The sequence below is a fragment of the Phascolarctos cinereus genome, unplaced genomic scaffold (genome assembly GCF_003287225.1).
Source record: "Phascolarctos cinereus isolate Bilbo 61053 unplaced genomic scaffold, phaCin_HiC Scaffold_4;HRSCAF=312, whole genome shotgun sequence".
Lineage (NCBI taxonomy): Eukaryota > Metazoa > Chordata > Mammalia > Diprotodontia > Phascolarctidae > Phascolarctos > Phascolarctos cinereus.
In genome coordinates, this window is record NW_027555847.1 from 713,167,468 (window position 1) to 713,189,132 (window position 21,665).

Below are 21,665 nucleotides of genomic sequence, written 5' to 3' on the forward strand. Positions count from 1 at the left end.
CCAGGCCACCATTGTCAAATATTCCTTTCAGAGCATGGACTAAATCTGAAACAAGGTGACGATAGCAGAGGTAGAGAGGAGCAGCCCATGGGCAGCTGATCCCCAGTTGGTAGGGGCAGGTGGAAGTAAGCCACCAGCATCTCTCATTAACTGTATGCCCAGAAAACAAGGTCATTAGAGTGCCCGTGTGAGCTTGTTTTCTTTTCCCGGAAATACTGACACCTGTTTGAACGTTAGAATTAGAGCCTCTGAGGGATGAGCTCGCCTCCTCCAGCCCCATGGCTTCTAGGCAGCCCTATTGCCTGAGCGAGGGCCACATGTGGCCTTCTAGGTCCTTGGGTGCAGCTTTTTGGCTGAGTCCGAATTTTCCAGAACAAATCCTTTTATTGAGGGGATTTGTTCTGTGAAGTTTGGATTCAGTCAGAGGGCTGCACTTGAGGACCTAGAGGCTGCATGTGGCCTTGAGGCTGCAGGTTCCCTTCCCCTGGCCTAAATTTTAAAAAAAGGTAAGGAAAAAATCCCCCTCCCCCCCTCCCCGCACCCCTCACTTGTAGACCAGGATGCAGAGCTTGATCACAGGCAGTTACAGACATCGGGCTTTACAGCACCCGTGCCTGCTTGAAGCCTCACTCGGTCAGCTGTGGGGGAGAAGGGAACGAGAGCATCATCGTCATCATCATCATCATCTGTCAGAGCTGAAGAAAATGTGGTCGGGGCTGAGTGACCCAGCACAGCCTGGACACATCTCTACCAAGTTACAGTGGCCGGGCCTCACTTGCAGTGGCCTCCTTGATCAGGCATTCTGGACCCTAACCCTCTAATTGGACAGATAAGGAAACTGAGCCTGGGACAGAAGAGAAGTGACTCACCCAGGGTCACCCAGCAACTCTCTGTCAGAGGCAAGATTCAAACTCAGGTCTTTGTGATGTCAAGTCCAGGAGTCCATCCGCTGGGACACGTAGCTGCCATTAGGTTAGGTTAGCTTCTCCAGATAGCCGAGGGCAAACTGGTTCAGTGCTTGAACCCTTTTTTTCACCTTTTCCATGGAAATCTTTAGTGCAGAATACTTCCTAGTTAATTTTCAGATCACATGCATGTGATTTAACCCTTTGGGTTGCTGTGTCTCTGCCATCCCAGTGCTCATATAGAGACGTATCAAATGACTGAACATCAGTCGCTTGCTTTGCACAGTGCAGAAATTAGCACAGATTATTATTGTAATATTTAAAGAAGCTGGAGGCACAATCCAGTCCAGTCCCCACGTTTGAAAGGTAGGTGATAAAAGTGAGGCCCAGTGACTGGCACAGGCCTTGTTGGTAGGTGCTAAGTTAATGGAGCTGAGATTCAATCCCAAGCTTTGCCTCCCATCAAGTTTTCTGTGCATGACGTCTCTTCTAGTAGGTACCTGCTGACTGTTAGATGTGCTGAGGTTGGTCCAGTCAGAGGAACAGCAGCAGGCTCAGCCCGGTGTGCCTGGCACTCGCTTTCTGGCCAAAGTCCTCGGTTTCATCTCGCATTCTGTTCACTCGCCCGTGAAGCCTGGTGTGCCCCCTAGCAAGCCAGCTCCTCCCCACCGGATGCATCTTGGCTCTCTTGTTAAATTAACCAGCCAGTGAAAGGCTCAAGCAGAATGTTCCTTCTCCAGAAAACCAGTCCTTGCTCCAAGTGTTCTTTGACCTGTCGGCCCCATTTGAAACATTACCCTGGGGGGCAGCTAGGTGGCGCAGGCCCTGGATTCAGGAGGATCTGAGTTCAAATGCGGCCTCAGACACATAACACTTACTAGCTGTGTGACCCTGGGCAAGTCACTTAACCCCATTGTCTAGCCAAAAAAGAAAAAAAAAAGAAGGGTACTGATTTGGTTGGGGCAGCTAGGTGGTGCAGTAGATAGAGTACCAGCCCTGAAGTCAGGAGGACCTGAGTTCAAATCCGGCCTCAGACCAAACACTTGACATTTACTAGCTGTGTGACCCTGGGCAAGTCATTTAACACCAATTGCCTAAAAAACCAGAAAAACCAAACCAAACCAAAACAAAAACCCATTATCCTGTTTGTCTGCCTCATTGACACTATCAGTCAAACTTGGTGAGGGCCACTGGGGATAACAGTGCAAAGAAGGAAGGCCTCTGGCCTGCAAGGGAGATTCTGTCCCATTAGGGGAAACCTCGAGTACATGTTGAATTACATGAATATCCAAGGACGTTATGATGTAAACATGTAACGTCAGCAGCCCAACACGGAGTGAAACAACACCGAGTGAGTCTGTATGAAGCAGATGAACAGAGATGGACAAGAAAGGGTGAAATCCTGGGTGGTGGGGGAGGGGGAGGAGGGGTGGAGAAGGGACGCAGGTGCCTTCAGAGGGTGATGAGGGAGGGCCTTCTGAGCCTGGGGATGGCCAGGGCGAGGGCACGGAAATGGATCAGCTTTCTGTGGGACGGAAGTTAGGTCTGATGAGGCTGGAAAGCTAGGTTGGGGCTGGTTTGAAAGATTTTAAAAGCTAAACAAAGGAGTTTAAGTTTCAGCCTTGGGACAATAAGAACCCACTAGAATTGGATGAGCAGGGGAGTCATGGCTAGGTTTAACATTAATCCAAAGGTATGGTGGGAGCTGTGTGCAAGATGGACCGGAGTGTGGACTGGAGACAGAGAGATCAATAGAGTAGGCCAGTGCAGTCCTTCTGGGTGGGAGATAGGCCCTGGACGCAGATGGCAGCCGTGTGAGCAGAGGGAGGGAGCTGTATGTGAGAGGTGTGCGGGTAGAGAGACTGGATTTGGAAACCGATGGGATGGGAGGGTGAGGAGGAGTGAAGCTGCCAGGGTAATGTGGGGAGATAGGAAGTATGCTGGTGCCTCTGACAGAAATGGAGAGGTCTGGAAAAGGGAGGGGCTTGTGGGGAAAGATGATGAGGCTCTGGGACGCTGAATTTGAAATATCCAATAGGGAATTGGTGATGGAGGACGGGAGCTTAGGGGAGATTGATCTGGGAGTCACCTAAATCAAGATGGTGGCTATTGAGGTGACCGAGAGAGGGAACGTAGAGGGAGAAGAGAAGAGGGCCTGAGACAGAGCTCCGAAGAAGGAAAACCCACAGTTAGGAAGAGGGACGTGGAAGAAAAATGAGCAAAAGAGACTGAGAAGGAGCTGTCAGATGGGGGAGAGGGCCAGGATGAGGAATCAGCCAAGGAGCCATGAGCATCTCTAGATCAGCTCACCCTGGTCTAGGGTTGTTTATAAAACAGAAGGAGAATCATCTTGTACTCTTTCAAGAATTTGGCCTGGGGCTTCCTGGGGGCCGTTTTCTCCCCTTTTCTCTTCCCTCTCCCTCCCCTGATGGGCTGCAGTATTGAGGGGCATGCAGGCTGCTCCCCCCCCCAGCCCTCTCCTTCCCCCCACAGACAGGAGAGAAATGCCGTTTGGTGACTGCTGAGCTGGAGGCGTGGGTTGTGCAGCCCCTCGCCACCACTTCTGCGCACCGCCCCACTCTGAAGACATGGCCTTTGTTTAATCAGTGGGCGTGCCTGCTGGCCCTGGCTCTCGTTACCTGCCTCTGCCTGGGCTGCCCCTCTGCTGCGGCCGCTCCTCATTCTCAGCCTTGCTCGTGCTGCTCCCGGGGCCCTCAGCCATGCTCCCCCTTTCTCTGCTCTCTTGCCTCTTCTGACTCCTGTGGCTTTCCTCGACTCTCTGGGGAGTCTGTCTGGCTGGTCCAAGAACGCGTGGCCTTCTTCTGCACACTGACCTCCTGCCACCTGAGGTGGCATCTCCAGGACCTGACCCACGTGCTTGGTGGTTCTTTCTGCATGTGTGACCCCTCCCTCCCCTAGACCCAGCTGCCTGTTTTCTATTCGTATTTTTTTAGCAGAGACAGAGGCATTCATATTTACTGTTTGAGAAGACTTATTGATGGCTTACTCATCGCCCACAGAGAGCAGGCCCTTTGCTTCGGGTGTCCAATTACGTGGTCATTTTCTTGTCCTTATCAACTAGCTGTGGAGGAATGGCCAAAATCACAAACGCTAATTCTGTGCTGTCTTTTTCCCCAAGTACCTTCAGTTAATAGAGAATGTGCTTCTCTGTGATTAGTTTACTGTGGCCGTAACATGTGCTGATCCTGCTGTGTGTCTGTCTGTCTTCCCTAAAGCGGCACCCATGGCTACATGGCTCCCGAGGTGCTCCAGAAGGGGACCGCGTATGACAGCAGCGCCGACTGGTTCTCTTTGGGGTGTATGCTCTTCAAGCTTCTACGAGGGTAAGTACGCGAAGAACGCATCCATTGAAGGAGAGGCTTGGGGTTCTCTGCATTGAGGTCTGAACCAAGGAGGGCCTTCTGACCTTTGGGGCCTGCCCAGAAGGTGACTGCTTCGTGCCTAGTTTCATAAAAAGATGCAGGATTTCACAGGTAAAGTACCGCGTGCGGCTTGGCACTTGGGCTCCCATGACAAGACAGAGCTAAAATGCTTATTGTTTTAAGCCTAAATATGACTGCTCCACAATCCTTTTGTGGGTGAGTAATAGTCTTGAAATAAACCTAGCACTGCCAAGGCAGGGTGATTGGAAAGGATGAAGTCACTGCCCTTTCTCTTCCCTCTCACTTGGAAGAGGATGTACTCCTTGTTGTCCTCTTGGCGGTCAGATGCGTTTGGGGGAGCATTGGGGCAGGGAGGGAAAGACCCCAGACGCCACCCCATCCGAGTCTCCTCAACTCTGCTTGGGAGCCATTCCTTGGGTAGGTTTTCCAGACTTCCTACTGTGACCCGCTTGTGTGAAGTGCCCTCAGGTGAGGCTCGGGGGCTGTGGGGGAGTGTTCTAAGGCAGACTCTCATCTGCTTTCTGATCTAGCTGCACGGCCCTCGCTGGTGGTTTGGACATTCCAGGTGGGGGCCGCCATCTTATAGGCCTGTTTTTAATTGTTAGGCCTTGTTCGTTGATGGACACCATCATATTAATTTTGCACAAATCCAAATAATTGTTTTTAAAAAGTTTTTTTTATCATTATTATATTTGCTTATTATAAGGTATGCATTTTCAAGAGAGAATGGATGCTGTAGCCTGCGGCAGAATGAAGTGCCGCAGCCGCAGCAGCCCCAGCACTGGTTACCTCATTTCTTTGCTAATCCAGTTATGCTTGGCCCTCTGAAGTCACTTGGGAACCGCAATTATATTATTGCTTGTAAATTCAGGGTCTGGGTTTCTGTAATTGAATTGTTTCATGCGTGGAGACTGACTGCTAGTTCTGTGCTCTCATCCATGTCGTCAGCCTTGCCTACCTCATTAGAGAGTTTATTCAGAGGTGAGTCCATGTGAACTTGCCCTTCCGTACTCTGAGATGTTCTGATGGGCCGCTGAGCTGCCTCACCCAAAAGGGTGGGGTCCTGTGATCCCGAGAGAGATGAGGGGCGCCAGCTTGAACAGAGGCTCTCTGCGGGCACGGCCTGCCGGGCTCAGCCTCGGGAGCAGTCGCTGGAATGGGTCGGGCAATACTGATGAAGCACCTCGTGTGCCAAAGCATTCTGCCAGGTCCTCGGGAGCCAAAGAGAAAAACGAATTAGTCTGTGCCCTCAGGAAGCTTACGTTCTTCTTCTGGGGCAGCAGATAGGTGTGTATAAATAGTCCTAGGGCATTTGAGGAAGGACATCACCGACGGTTTGGGGCTTGGGAGCGGTCGGGGCAGACAGCAGGAGACGATACGTTCATGGAAGCTTGAAGGAAGTCAGTGTTTTCAGGAAGCAGAGATGAGGAGGGCAGTGTGTAGTGTATTTCACACTTGGGGAACAGTATGTGAAAATACACAGAGGCGAGAGATGAAGGGTCCTAATACAGATTGGCTGGCATATAATGTCTTTGAAGGACTATAGTATGCCAACTTACCATTGGAGACCATTGCCCATTCCCTCCCCCTGCACCCATACCTTCCCCTACCTACAGCTGCCCAAGAGTTAGAATAGCTGCAGCTGCAGGCAGAGACTGGTCCAGACCAGCGCCCTCGGTGCCACCCCTTGGAGACTACGCTTTACTGTTCAGATCACACCCACGATTCTTCTTTTGTTTAACAGAGTCCCACTTCCTGTTTCTCTGCCTGTGTATTAGTCAACCAGCAGCCATTTTGAAGAAAACTAACCCCAGTTCCCAGGTCCATTTAGGTCATTGCCATCTTCATTAACCCTCCCTGTCCACGTCCCATTCCTCCCCCTGCCTGCTGCCTGCACTGTGCCCTCTGGAATTCTGATTCCATAAGGAACAAACTTCCTTCATCCTAACCCTCTCACACAGCTTCCATCTGCTGGCCCTCACTGAGACCTGGCTTTCTTCCACTCCATTGCATCTCCTCTGGCATGGCTGCTGCTTCTCACGCAGACCTTCCACATACTGGTCTCCAGAGGGAGCTCAGAACATTCCTGGCTCCTGCTGCATTTCCAGACTTTCCCTCTCCCTTTACCATTTAGCAATCAATGGCTTCTTCCTGGAAATCCACTCAATCAAAATGATTCACCCAGTCTCAGTCAGGGCAGCTGGCTGCTGGTCTCCAGGTCTTTACTCCTCCTTTCTCCAGCAGTTCATACGGAGCTCACCATATTCCTCTCCCTTCTGACTCCTTGCCTTATATTAGGAATTTCAATATCCATTCAGTCAGTAAACATTTATTAAGCGCCTACTATGTACTAAGCTCTGGGGATATAAAGAAAGGCCAAAGACAGGCCCTGCTCTCAAGGAGGCTCACAGTCTAATGGGGACATGATATGCAGACAGCTTAGGTACAAACAAGGTAGAAACAGGATAAATTGGGAATCATCGACCAGGGAAGGCCCCAGTGTCAAGGGCTAATGAGAAAAGTCTTCTTGTAGCAGATGGGAGTTTAGCTGGGATTTGGTGAGGAGGTAGAGGAGGTGAAGGAGAACATTCCAGGCAGGGGGAGGGCCAATGGAAATGCCTGGAGTAGGGGAGTGGAGGTGGTGTTTGAGAACAGCGAGGAGGCCAGCGTCACTCCATCACAGACAGAATTGGGCTGAGTGGGACGTAAGATCAAGGACGTCACACCAAATGGAGGATTTGGTATCTGCTCCTGGAAGTGTGATGCTGATTGAATAGGGCAGTGACCTGGCGACCCCGTGCTTTAGGAGAGTCTCCTTGGTGGCTGAGTGGAGGATGCTCTGGAGAGGGGAGAGACCCAAGGCAGGTGGTGACGGGGGCAGCTGTCATTGCTCCTGCTTGGCCCTCAAGAGAATTTGAGGGAAGTTGTGGCACCTGCCTGAGCCAGAAGAGACGGGCCTTGTTCACCTTGTTGCTTATCCAACATTCCAGTTTCACCAGAGGTCGTTATATTGAAGGCTGCTTCTGTACATAGAGACGTCTAAGTGATTACAGCTCCGTACTGTTGCCTGTCATGATTCTGAGTCCTCATTTATGAGATCTGGTAAAGGAGGAAATAGTTGTTATGATGGCTGCCTGGATTTTCACTTAGAAAAATTAGTTGTGTCTGGTCTTGAATAGCACAAAATATGTTGTTTCCTTTTGGCACATTGGTGACTGGTACTTGAGTACATGTAATTTTGTGAAAGAAGGCTGGTAGTGATGATGGATGTGGAGAGATGTTGAGAGAAGTATGGCAGGGTCCATTTGGCGCTTGGTGAAAATGTATGCTCTACGTGCTGCCTGACCATGACCCCTGTTAGAGTCCTGTAGAATTAATTTCTAGGCTAAACGTGACACTTCCCTGCCTGCCTTCTCTGGTCCTACTTGGTCATCTTGTGGGCTGGATGTGGCCTGGGGCAGGCTCCAAAGCCAGCTGTCTTCAGGCAGCAAAGCTCCCAGTGTGGCCCCAGGGCCAAGGCCTCTGACCACGTCCTAACAGCCTTATCCCTAGGTTGGCTGGGAGGGGATGGCTTTTTCAGCCCTAGCAACTCTCAAGGATGCTCCGCTAAATTAGAGAAGAGTTTTTATGTGTGTAAATGGTGCCAAGACCCACATTGACTAAATTTCAGATCATTGGAATATGAGAATGGATAGAAGGCCCCACGACTCCACTCACATAACTCCTGGTCTGCAGGGAGGGCACTGAGAAGCTTGTTTCTTGTGTGATTTCCAATCACTTGGACTCTGGGCAGACTGAAACGGCCCATAGGCCACCGACTGCTCATGCACATGGGAACATGATCCCCATCAATAATCCCCAGTTAACACAGTTGAAGTTTCTGATGTATTTCTCTGTCCCATGTATTGTGAAGAGAATTTGGCCTTGCATCTTAAGATGCTGACAGGGCTATTGCTGTTCCCTACTTAAAGTAGGACCACATTAGGGAGCAGCTGTGATCACGCTGAGTTTGTGCGCACCACATGAGTCTCTCAGAATGAAGATTATTACTATAGTAGGTTTTCTTTGACATTTTCCAAAATAGAAACAGAATTGTTGGCCTTCTTCACAAAGAATAATCAAGGATATATTGGAAACAGATGTGCATCCACAGTTTTTGGTTTTTTTTACTTGAAAGATTTAACTTTCTCAGTGCCAGAGCTATAAAACATTCCAGATAATTTCTCATCAAGTTCCAGCACAGAATGGCTATATTTATAAACATGTACTTTGTAGTGATGTATGTCCATGTGTTGGAAATATTTTTGGCACTATTCACTTTAATTCTAAACTACTTGAAAGCCTCCCTCTGGCATGAAAGGGCTTTTTAACTTTGTGGAAATCATTTCTGTCAGAACATGGTAATCATTTATCAACAAAGAACTGTCTACGGACCATCCCCTTGCCTTCCTGCATTAGATCCAAGAGATAAGTGGCTGCAGGGTGGGGAAGGGGAGCTAGACCTCATAGTGGTAGGGATGTTGGATTCAAATAATTTAGGGATCACTATATGACAGAGGGCGTAAGTTCTGTAAAAACAAGCGGAAATAACCATCCCAGCTTTAATTAAGAACATGATTTTTCACAGAGTTTAAAATTTGTCCTCTTTTGTTATTTAGAGTATTGAACTAGATTATATACATTTATACGGCTACATAAACACATCACACAATAGTGTTGTCTTTTTTTTTTTTGACTGCCATGTCACTCTGAATTCGTATTGATTTTAGAGTCTACTAAGAGTGTGTGTGTTATGTATGAAAAACACACACACACACACACACACACACACACATACACAGAGACACACAGTGTAAGGGACGAAAATGACCTGGTCTAATTCTCACCATTTATAGATGGAGGGAGCAGTGTGTTTTAAGTGGATTAAACAGTGGACTTGGACTTAGAAGGCCTGGGTTTAAGTCTTTGCTCTTTCACGTTGAAGCATGGGCAAATGACAACTTCAGTGGACCTCAGTCTCTTTGTTTGTGAAGGGAGTATACATGCAATATGCCTTCCTTAAAAGATTGTGATGTGGAAAGCACTTTGCACTTTAACAAACGTTAAATACCTACTATGTGCATCAAATTCTACTAGGTGCTGTGAATACCAAAAAAAAAAAAAGGAGCCTTCTCTGTTCCCCAAAAGCCTAAATTCTCCCCTTGGTATGTTGGCCGAGTTGCTCTCCATCCAGCCTTCTGGGCCCCCTGAAGACGCCCTCTTGACTCCCCTCCCCCAGTCTTTTCTTCTCAAGGCTAAACATCCCCAGATCCTCCAGCTGCTTCTCACGGAGTCCTCATGGACTCTAGGCCATTTACCAGCCTCATCACTTTCCTCTGGAATTCCCAGCTAATCACTGGCCTTCCTAAATTCTGGTGACTTCCAGAATGGAAATGTGATCTGTGGTCTGAGCAGTGTCGCCTCCTGATTCCTGGACAACATAACCTCCATTAATGTAGCCCAAGATTGGGTTAGCTTTTCTTGGCTTCTACATCATTCTTTTGACTTATATTGATCATAGTCACTTTAAAATACCAGCTTTTTTTTTTAAGACAAATTGCCATACAGCAGTACTGCCATGATCTTACGCATGTGAAGATAATTTTTTGAATCAAAGTATAAAACTATTCCTACCAAATTTCAGACTATAAGAGTTAGCCTGATGTCATTCAAAACCTTTTTGGAGGGACAGCTAGGTGATGTAGTGAATAGAGCACTGGCCCTGGAGTCAGGAGGACCTGAGTTCAAATCCAGCCTCAGACCAAAACTTGACACTTACTAGCTGTGTGACCCTGGGCAAGTCACTTAACCCCAATTGCCTAAAAAAACAAACCCCAAAACCAAACCTTTTTGGATCCTGATTGATATTGTTAAGCTATTCCTCCAGCTTTCTGTCTTCAGATTAATTTGATATGTGTGATATCAAAGCCTTTAGCAGAGTTGTTAATCAGAATGTTAAATAGCCCAGGACCACATGTCAGAGCTCTGATGCACTCTAGTGTAGACCTCCTGCCAGATTGACATTGCCCATTAATGACTCTAAGTTTGCCAGTTCACCCAGTTCCGAGTCCATCTGATTAAATCATTAGCCGGGCCCATCTCTCCATTCCCCTCCCCACCAGAATAGGATTAGATGCTTTATCAGATACTTTGCCAAAGTCCAGGTAAACCATCTCCAGTCTTTTCTTGGTCTGCCAGTTCAATAATCTTTTCAGAAAGTAAATAAGTCAGCCTTGATGAAGCCATGCTAACTCAATCACCGCTTCTTTTTCTAAAGGAACTTGTAAGTGACCTATTCTAAAAACCGCTCACTAGCCTATAGTCAGTCAGCAAGCCTTTGTTAAGTACCTATCATGTGCCAGGCTCTGTGCTAATCCTTCTAGCTGGTAGATTCTGCATTCCTCCCCCTCTCTGAAAACCAGAACCTTTTTCCTTCTCCATCTTGGGGCATCTTTTCTGTTCTCCATGACTCCACAAGCGACATTAATCTGCTCCAGCCTCTGCTGACCTCCAGTCTCGAGTCCCCAGCTGCCTTTCAGTCATCTCAGATTGGATGCCCAGTGGACATCTGAAACTTGTGTCCAAAATGGAAGGCATTATCTTTTCCCCTAAACCCTCCCATGCCTGCTACCTTCCTCATACCATTGAGGGCACCTCTCTCCTCCCAGCCCCTCAGGCTCCCAGCCCGGGAGTCATCCTGGACACCTCACTGCCTCTCACCCCCCAGATCCAAGCTGTGGCCAAGGCCCATCGACTCACCTTTGCAGCATCTCTCCAATACGCCCCCTTCCCTTCTCTGACACTGCCCCAAATTTCTTCTGACATTCCGTCTCTGGCTTTTTTTACAAGTCCAAACCGTTCTGAATTACTTCCAGCATTTTCAAGCTCGAATTCTCATTTCTCTTTATTGGTCTCCCTCAGAGGCTAGGAGACTATTGAACTGGGACTGACATGGTCAGATCTGCATCGGGGAATACCAAATTGGCAGGTACAGAGACTGGGAGTGAGAGGCCAGTTAGGAGGAAAGAAGGGCTGGGACGCGGGGGATGGTGGCTGGAGTGAATACGTGGGGAGGGAGTGGGAGATGGGAGCCATGCTGTGGAGGAAGAGTCTACAAGACCTGGCAAATGGTCGGATAAGGGTTATGGGAGGGAAGTGAAGAAGAGGGAGCAAGGACAAATTGGCTCCCAGACAGGCCTGACTGTCTCCTCATTCTCCCTGCTCTGTCTCTCCTGCGTCTTTGATCCATCTGTCACAAGGCTGCCCAAGTAATGTTTCTCAGACGTAGGTCTTCCTCCATTCTCAGGCTTAACACTCTCAGTAGTTCCTGTTGCTTCTAGAAAGAATTCTGAATTCCTCAGCCTGGCATTTCAGCCCCTCAGTGATGACCCTTCAGGCTCCTTTTCTAACTCTACTTCGTACTAGGGCCCTCCAGGAATTCTCTTTTCTAGCCAAAGTGGACAACTCGCTGTTCCTTGCTTAGAGTCTTAATTTCATCTGCCTCCAGGCTTTTGCACATGCTGTATGCCCAGGGCTCCACTTGAGATACCATCTGTGGTGGAAATTCGGGCTGCATTCCCCAGTGGAGCCTTCAACTCCTCATGGGCTGGGACTTGGCCATTTTGGGCCAGTGTTTGGCACAGTGCTGTATCCAGAGTTGGTAACTACTTGTCTGTGTGTTTGGGGAAATAATCTGCGAAGTGTTTTATGAATGTAGTTCTCATCATGTCATCAGTTGATGTAACAACATAAGAGATGGGAGGGCACTTGCCCAAGGTGATATGGTTTGTTAGGGATGTGTTAGGCATGAGCATTTGTAAGGTGATTTTTTTGCGAGGAAATATGCTAATAATAATGTTCATTTTCATTTTGTAACCGCAGATAGAGCTATCTCAAATTGGAATAAGCTGCTTCCAAGACCAGAGGCCCCTGAGCTCCCTTCTGCCTTTCACTCTGAACCTTGCCTTTCCTTCCTTCCTTCCTTCCTTCCTTCCTTCCTTCCTTCCTTCCTTCCTTCCTTCCTTCCTTCCTTCCTTCCTTCGTTCCTTCCTTCCTTCCTTTCTTCCTTCCCTCACTCCCTCCTTCCCTCCCTCTCTCCCTTCCTCCCTTCCTTCCTGGCCACTGGAGCTGAGGAAGGAAATCTAGGTTGATATTGTCACCTCTTGGACAAAAAAATAAAACTAAATAATTAGAAAAAAGTAAACGTGAGCCAAAGCCTGACCAGCATATCTAATATATTTCTACACATAAGTGAATAAGGGGAATAAGTCAAGTTTTTGATCATAAAAGTGGATTTATAATTTAAAAAGTACCAAATAGCTTATATTTTCATAAAGTTTTATCCTTTCTGATATACTTTACTAACAACAGCCTATATGGTTGAATGTCCCGACTTAACAAGTAGTTTGCTTGTTAATCAGATGGTTAATGTGAACGTTGCTAAAGGTTCCAGGTTAAGGAGGTAGGAGGTCTCCAGTGAAGTAGCCCAGGGACCCGACCGGCAGGGACAGTGGCTAAAGGCGCCTGGCCGGCTGGAGCACAGACTGACTCTAGTGAATGCTGTTCAGCAGGAACTGTGCGCAGCCTTGGACTTAGGTAGAGCAATGCAGCTGCACAGGTCCAAAGTAGGGGTGGCTGCTTCAAGCCCAGTGTGACTCCCTGGGGTGATGGAGCAGCCAAGAAAGCTTGTGCCCTCGGCGTGCGCCCAGGGAGGGATCGCCTAATAACTGCTTGTTGACTTGTTGATGTTGCTTACATACGGTTACCAAGGGAACCAATTATATTAAAACACAACTATAAAAATGTGTTCTTTTTTTATTTTTAGCCAGTTGGAGTTAAGTGACTTGCCCAGGGTCACATAGCTAGTAAGTGTCAAGTGTCTGGTCTGAGGTCAGATTTGAACTCCAGTCCTCCTGGCTTCAGGGCCAGTACTCTATCCACTGTGCCACCTAGCTGCCCCTTATAAAAATATCTTAAAGACAAGATTCTCAGTTGGTGATGGTGACTGATATACATGTAAGTGTGATTCTAGCTGCTGGGGTGATTGAGGCTGCTGGATCTTGTTAGCTCAAAGATCCCTTCTTTGTAACTCATAGTTTCTCTGACTTAGAAATGAAAACTATATTTTGGCAAGATTTGGTCAATTAACATTAAATAATTAGCACTTCTTTGAAGGAAAAGTGACTTATTGCATCTCTCCTACTAAACGTTTTTTTTTTGTGGTAGTAGATCTCATGGTGGCAGTGCTCCTTTGTAAGAAGGTGATTGGTGATTGGCAGCACTCATGTGACAGTACACAAATGTGAATCACTTTCCTTGTATTTAAAGGGATCTTTGCTACTGATGTTTCTTACTTGTTTGCTGATTATATTATTATCTTGTTAGGACGCTAACTGGAAGAGCTTATTATCCAAATTCAATTTTAAGAATATTTCCTAGAGGAAAAGTGTGAATATTTTAGATCAGTCTCATTACCGTGGAAATGATAACTCGTTCCACATTGCTGTAAAAGCACTTGATTGCATGTTTCTGAATAATAGTAGCCAGCCTTGATGAATGCTTTAAGATCTGCAACATGCTTTGCAAACATGATCTCATTTGAAGCTCTCACCAACCCTGGGGGGCAGGTGCTATCATCATCCCCATTTTGCAGTGAGGAGACTGCGGCAGGCCAAGGTGAAGTGACTTGGCCAGGGCCACACAGCTGGTCAGCTATCTGAGGCTGGATTTGAACTCAGCTCTTCCTGACTCCAGGCAGCTGCTAGTCACATTTTGAAGATAAAGAGTCACCAGATGCGAATTTAGAAGAGATTAATCCGGCTTCATAGGCTTGATGTATTCTGGCCTGAAACGTGATTCCAATCTGATTTATTTCCACAGTCACAGCCCTTTCCGGCAACACAAAACGAAAGACAAGCACGAGATCGACCGGATGACGCTCACAGTGGTAAGACGGCTTGCCGTGCTCGAGGAGCTGGCCTTTGCAAGGGAGTGGAGGCAAAGAGGATTCTTTTTAATTTTTTAATTCATTAACTTATTTTTAGTTTTCAGCAATCACTTCCATAAGCTTTTGAGTTGTGCATTTTCTCCCCCTCCCTCCCTGCCTCTCTGCTTGGGCAGTCTGATATGGGCTCTGCGTATACATTCCTATTAAACACATGGACAAAAGAATTCCTGAGTGGATTTCTGAACCTAGACCAGAAGCTAAAGCACGATTGGCTGAAGGCTGAGACAAGAGCAGGAGAGCAGAGAGGCCATTGTGACCGGGATCACTCTCCTCCTGCCTCACGTGCTGATAACCTACTGATGATCAGATTTCCTTCAAATAAATATATATTCCATAGCTCCCTAAATGGTCACTAACATGCTTATCCTGTAATGCCTTTAGCTGTGGCCTTTGCTTTATAGTGGTTGTGCCTTAATCTCTATTTATGACATTGCCTTTTGCCCGTAGAACGTGGAACTTCCTGATGCATTTTCTCCTGAATTAAAATCCCTTCTGGAAGGGTTGCTACAAAGAGATGTCAGCCAGCGACTGGGCTGCCTGGGAAATGGGTAGGTGCTCCTTCCTCGGTGCCTTCTTGTCCGCCTGTCTCCCTGCCTCTGCTGTGATTCGGGGTTCACCAAAGCTGGTTTTATTCATCGCACTGTCGTGTGTCTGCTCGGTTGTGGAAAACCACAGGTCTCTGAAGTGGCGGTAGCCATGCCCTGGGGTCTGTTGGGTACTTTCACTTGTATGGTTAAAGGCAAATAGATCTCATTTCTATAGTTCTTTCCTTCCAACAACCCTGTGAGGTAGGTAGTACAATGCGGTTCAGTGAGTATTTATTCGATACTAGCACTGGGGGAGATGGAGAGAATGAAAATATGAGTGAATGTGACCCTGAAGTTGCCATAGGGAAGTTGAGAGGCCCTTTGGGGGAAAGTTGAAAGGAATTCCGTTTTGGATGGTTGGGGGTGAGATGTCTCTAGGGCTTCCATCTTGAAACGTCCAGCAGTCAGTTGGTGGTGTGAAACTACAGATGAGGAGAGAGCCTAATCTGAGGGTGGGGAACCTGCAGCCTCAGGGCCACGTGTGGCCTTCTAGGTCCTCGGGTGAGGCCTTTTGACTGAATCTGAGTTTTACAGAACAAATCCTTTTAATAAAAGGATTAAATAAAATAAATAAAAATTAGGGGGATTTGTTTGTGAAGTTTGGATTCAGTCAAAGGGCTGCACTCGAGGACCTAGAGGGCCACATGCGGCCTTGAGGCCCCAGGTTCCTGCCCCTGCCCTAGGGCGACACATGCAGCAATCTGAGCCATCTGTGTATAGTTGATAATTTTGTGTATAGTTGATCATTAAATACATGAGAGGAGATGAGGTCACAAGAAGGGGTACAAACAGCGCCCCAGGCAGCATGTTATGGGGTGTGGACAGTGATCTAGCAAAGGGAAGAGGGATCAAACAGCTAGAAAGAAGTCCGAGGGAGTCGGGACATTCAGAAAGAAAGGGTGAAGCTTGGGCGTGTTTGTAGGCCTCAGGGAGGGAGCCAGGAGGGAGGAAGAGATGGAAGATTAGCAAGGGGGTGATCCTTGAGGGCGCAGTCAGCTGGAGAAGGGGGGGATTGGGCTGTGGGGCACTGGAGAGGTTGGCCTTGGGCCCAGAGAAGGGCGCCCCTTCAGCACAGACTAGAGTCCAGGAGCAGAGAACGGGGAGACAGGGAGCTCCTGGAGCCAAGTGGGAGGCCGACTGTGAGGGTGGGCAGGGGGCATTTATACTGGCCTGAGGTCGGTGACATCCCTGCTGTTCCAGTCAGGCTGTCCCAGGGGCTCCGCCCAGCATCTTCTCCTTCCACCTTCTCCTTGTCCCCACTTCTTTCCAAGGAGCTCAGGAGTCACTGGCCTCCCCAGGAGGGCACAGGCCACGGTCTTCCCCAGCGCCTCGTAAGAGTTGTCCTGTGCTGTCTACTGACCACTGACCGCCTTCACACTTGCCATTGTTGGCGAGAGGGGCCTACACCATCGGCTCTCCCCCATCACCTTTGCCTTCCCTCCTTCCTGAGCCTTCTCGGCCGGCGGCTGCTCCTCGTCAGCCACTACAGCAGCTTCTTTGGGCCTAATGGAATTTGTAGCTTTTTATCCACTTTAATCTTTGCATCAAGACTTTTCTTTGAGCCTGATGCCCTCCCCTCAACCCCTCTTTCTGGGGAGTTCTTTTGGGAATCACTTACTGGTGTTAGGCCATATAGCCCTCACCCCTGCCCAACGTTAGGTCTTCCTGGTGACTCTTTCCCTCTCCTCGACATGAAGTAGGATGATGACGGGCTCTCTGGTCTGGGAGCCTTGAACTCTCAGTCCTTCCCCTGAACCCAGGCTTTTCTAAGATTAGGTGATAGGAGGATTGCTTCTCTTCCAGTGCCAGTGGGTACCAGTGTACCCACCCGTAAGGCAAGCAGGGCCCTGGCCCACCCCAAATGACTACACCTTGGGAATTGAGTCTTCAACCTGATCCCTCTCAACCCTAACCCATTCAGAGCCCAGGCCCAAATGTGCCCAGGCTTCCCAGAAGCACCGGCCCATGGGAGCTGAAACTTGCTGCCGTGAGGCTTCCCCTGCCAGACCACCCCTGGCCTTCTGGGCTCTGGCCTTAATTGCCGGGCCATGCAGCCCACAAGGACTCCTTCCCATAGCACAAGGGGCAAAAGGGCTCTTGAATGAGCCTCCTTGTCAAGCCCCTTTGTCATGATTGCAGAGGCTCTCGCAAAGGGCCAAGGCGGCTCCCTCGGCCTCTCGGTGCTGAGTGGGGCAGCCGCTCGCCCATTCTTCCTCTGTCCATGAGTCAGGCCCAGCATCCTCCTACTTGCTCGAGTTCCTAGTGGGGTCAGCTGTTTAGGAAGTAGCTAAAACAAGTTATTGAGGGCTTTGTTTTACATTTCAGTCATTTCTGGAAGTCCTTTCCCCCTCCCCCGCCCAGGAACAACCACAGCTGCAACAAGAAAGAAGAGGAGGAGAGCCAGGACCCCTGATAGAGCCCCCTCCCCAGCCCCTGCAGGATTGGGGAGGGGGCTTTATTTACATTCGTCGTGGTCACTGTTGGGTCACTTTGGCTCTGCTTATTTCATGCTTGTTCTCATTAATACTGTTTGTTTTCTCTCTAGTGCAGAGGAAGTCAAAAGCCACATATTTTTCAGAGGCGTCGACTGGCAGCACGTCTACTTGCAGAAGGTAGCCAGCCTGTCATGAGACCCCGGCCTGTTGTTTCTTCCTCTCACTGTGGCCCCACCCTGGCATCGTGGCCTGATGGAGAGTGAGGGGACAGCTCGGCCGCCCTCTTCCCTCCAGCTTAGTGTTTCTGGGCCTTTTATCCTTCTCTGTTTCCATTCCTCCTTTTAGCTTTACTTCACGTTCTTGAATTATACCTTCAGCACTCCAGTGGCTGAGATCTTATTCGTTTGGAAGTTACCCCCATCAGGGCAGAGGGCAATCCAATGTAAATTCCATTATGTTTAAGGGAATACTAAATTTAGTAAAAAAAACCCAAACCTTTTTTACAAAATATTTTCTCTTACATTTGAGAAATTACATTTTCCAGTCATGTGTATGAAATGGTGATTTAGAGAAGAGAACTGAATCTGAGAAAGGTAATTTTGGCCCAGAATAGCCGCAGGATTGAAATTGAAAGGCTCCCCATTTCAGCTTGTTGAGAGAAATATTTCAGAGTGTGCGTGTGTGTGTGTGTGTGTGTGTGTATTGTGTATGTGTATGTGTATGCATGTACCTGTGTGTGCATGTGTGTATATGTGTGTATGTGTATGTGTGTGTATGTGTGTGCACGTGTGTATGTGTGTGTGTGTAGCTATTTCAGTCCATATAGAATAAATATTACAACTTTCCCATTTGACTTTTATCTTTTATACAGCACAACACCATGTAATATTGGTACCTGAAACCATTTTTAATGTGAATAATGTTGATCCTTGGTGTTTGTGAGCTTCATTAATATTAATCACTTCATTAGTGCTGGAACAAACCCCCAGCAGTCGTGCAGATTACCAGTGTGGGAAGTGCTCATTTTTGCAAAGGATCAAAGGAAGAGAATCTAGGTTTATAATGTTCTGATGATAATATTGACATCCACAGAGTGCTGTGAGGTTTATAAAATGTTTTCCTCACAACAATCTGGTGGACAGTATGTAGGGCAAAATATCCTTGTGCTCATTTTACAGATGAAGAAACTGAGGCACGGAGAGGTTAAGTGACTCACCCATGTTTGCATAGCTAGTCATGTTGGAACCCAGGGCTTGGATCAGATCTTCTCACTCCAGTCCTGGCGCTTGTGGTCACTCTTCCATAGTGGCCTTCAGAGGGTGACCTTGGAAGCACAATTTTTCAAACTGCAATCTACTTAGAACTGAGTTAAAAGGGGTTTCCATGCTTAATATCTCTTCTGAACTCCATGTAGTGGAGGCTCCCAAATTAGGTGGCATTCGAGCTTTATGGCATGTGTACCAATTGCATTGTGTTCTCCTTATAGTTCTGGAACAAATATGATTCCAAAAATAAAATTTTTTTTATTAAAATCTGCAATCTTAGGGACCCAGTAATTTTTTAAAAATCAAAACTTTGAAAATCAATTTGTTTTTTAAAAAAATTTTCATTGAATTCTCTGAAAAGCAAGATTCTTTTTGTTGTGATCAGAATAAGCAAATATAAGGAAAAATGCACAACATGATGGTTTTAAACTTAATATGTGATACAATAGGTCTCATCTTGAAAAACGTTCCTTTCTGTTGCCCTTTTCTGATGTCCCCCCCACTCCCCACCCCTCAAAAAATACCTGTACCAGAAAGCACAGCTTGCTCATTGTCTTGCCCTGCTCTGAATTTCCCAGTATCCTCCACCGCTGATCCCTCCCCGGGGTGAGGTAAATGCTGCAGATGCTTTTGATATCGGCTCATTTGATGAAGAGGATACCAAAGGCATTAAGGTACTCACTCATGTGACTTATTCTTGCTCTCACTTAGTTGGAAACGAACTGCATTTGTTATTGTTTTAAACTCTGGTGGAATGTCTTACCGTCATTACCAAGATGTGCGAGGAAGTGTTAGCTAGGAATCGAGAAATAATTCTGAAAATGGATATAGTGCATGTTTATCTTTGACAAAATTCAAAATGGTCTGATTACTCTCAATTTGAATTATAGTTGGTTGAAATAAAACCTTAAGTGTTTACAACGCAGTAAAACCTCTGCAAATGTGGGGCCTAATTTGTTGTGGGTAAGCTGTCAGTTTTTGGAGTTCTCTTTGATCTTTAGTTTTCTCAGGCTGAGTTAAGATCGAGTCCGCAGTGAATTGTTATTTTGGGGTTGTCAATCACCAGTTAAGTAATCACTACTTTTAATATATTCTTCTGAATTTTTGATACTTTTATATTATTTATTTTTGCAAGTAGAGTTAAGAAATTATTCTAGATAGTAAATCATAAGAGAAAATGATGCTTGTTAGCGTTTCTTAGTAAAATTTTGTAACTCAATACCAAAAAAATGATCATCTGCCCCTGTGTTCTCATCTTGTACATGTTTACTGGCTCTATCTGTCCCCTCCTAGATAATCAGGCTCACTTCCTTACTAGTCATGAATAAGGGCTCTCCTGACCAATACCATTAGGTTTGCAAAGTGTTTTTTTAAGGTACAGTGGTACAGGGAAGGTCAAAGCTAACCAGAAGAATGCCAGAGATTACCAGGGGCCAGTAGTAACCCTACATGTACATGCAGGTAAGAAAGGAGCTAAGGCAGAAAGCTGAGCACTGTCCTGGAGGAAACCCGAGACTAGGGCCTGAAATCTGTAACACAGAAGTAAAGGATCATAATATATACATGGTGGTGACTGAATGTGTCAGCAAGTGAGTGAGCGTCAGGAGAGTTTGCCATAGAGGATTTAGAGGTGGAAAGAACTTAACCTTCTAGTTGTGTGTCTCCAGAGTGTGTGTCTCTGGAAGAGTTGTCACTCCCTGGCTCACTTCGGCTTTACGTTATCTAATCTCAGCTGTGCTCTCACTGCTGAAAAGCAGTCCACTCCCCTTCCAGACTTATCTCTGTCACACTCAGCTAGGAGCTGTTCTACATTTCTTCATTTCTCCCTAATACTTCTTTACCAATCTCACTCCTTCCTCTCAGTGGAAGACCTTGCCTCCTAATTTACTTAGCAAATATTGCCCATCGACTGTGAGCTGCTGCTTCTCTCCTGTTCTGCATCTCAGAACACCTCCATGTCATCCCTCATCCTCTCTTCTCTTGCTCCAGTCTATTGAGGTGACTCTTCTCCTCAGCGAGACCAATCCATCTGCTTATACCTTGGATCCCACTCCCTGTTTCCCCTGGGACCCTGCCCTTTTGATCATCTTCCCCCTGTCTTTTCCCTGATTTTAAATCTCTAATTATTCACCAACTCCTTTCTTGCTGTTGATGAACATAACCTGGATCTCATCCATCCTTCCAAAAACAATCACTTGACTCTACTGTATGATCAAGCTATCGTGCAGTCGCCTGCCTCTCATAGCTGAATTCTCAGGAAGGGTTTCCTTCGCCTGCTCTTACCTAATTTTGTGTTCATTTGTAACGTGGCTTCCAGCTTGCTATCATAATGAAATTGCTTTCTCTAAGATGTCTGACAGTCTCTTAATTTCTAGGCCCATTGCTGGGCTGTAGCTTCGAAGGGGCAGGGAAAGTGTCCCACTTCAATTTGGTTTCTCAGCGTTGTATTCAAAGCACCTGAAATTCTTGAGAAGGTTGTCGTTCAGCACTTGGACAGTTCCTCCATCTCATTGACTTGACTTACAGGTCCTTCCCTGCCAGTGTCTTTTCAGTTTGTCCAGTTCTTGTTCGTCTCTGTCAGTAAAGCCTCTCCTGAGGAGCTAGCTGATGTGCTGAAGCCCTTTCGTTCTGAGACTGCCCAGGTGCAGCAGCCTGGCTAGCCATCTGTTGTCTCTCAATCTCACTACTGACCAATCACACATTCCCTAACTGATGTCTTTTTATACCATTTCTTGCATGCAAATCATTGTGAGAGGCAGTGTGGTATAAGAGGAAATGCACTGGACTTAGATTCAGAAGAGACACGGGTTGGGTCCACCAGAGTAAGGCACAACGTACGTTGAAAAGATTGATTTCACGTCATGGCATGCATGGTTTAGGGCTGTTGAAAGCATTGAACCGTTTCCAATATGCAGTATGTGCTCCCTGTCTCTCCTCTTCGGTTCTAGGCATAGCTCACTGGTCACAATTCCTTTCTACACATATGCCCTTAATGGGTGGCTCATCTAACCTCATAGCTTGCGC

At 47.2% G+C, this 21,665-nt stretch overlaps 1 protein-coding gene across 7 annotated transcripts in view; it reads left to right on the plus strand.

Moving 5' to 3' along the window:
* GRK3 (G protein-coupled receptor kinase 3) overlaps positions 1-21,665 on the plus strand; it is a 180,258-nt gene that overhangs the window by 131,332 nt on the left and 27,261 nt on the right. For all 7 annotated transcript variants that reach the window (XM_020996593.2, XM_020996594.2, XM_078154395.1 and 4 more), the window contains 5 exons: positions 4,142-4,249; positions 14,228-14,294; positions 14,802-14,902; positions 17,487-17,553; positions 19,220-19,315. In XM_020996593.2, coding sequence (XP_020852252.1) covers positions 4,142-4,249; positions 14,228-14,294; positions 14,802-14,902; positions 17,487-17,553; positions 19,220-19,315 — 439 coding nt within the window. The remainder of the gene's footprint in view (positions 1-4,141; positions 4,250-14,227; positions 14,295-14,801; positions 14,903-17,486; positions 17,554-19,219; positions 19,316-21,665) is intronic.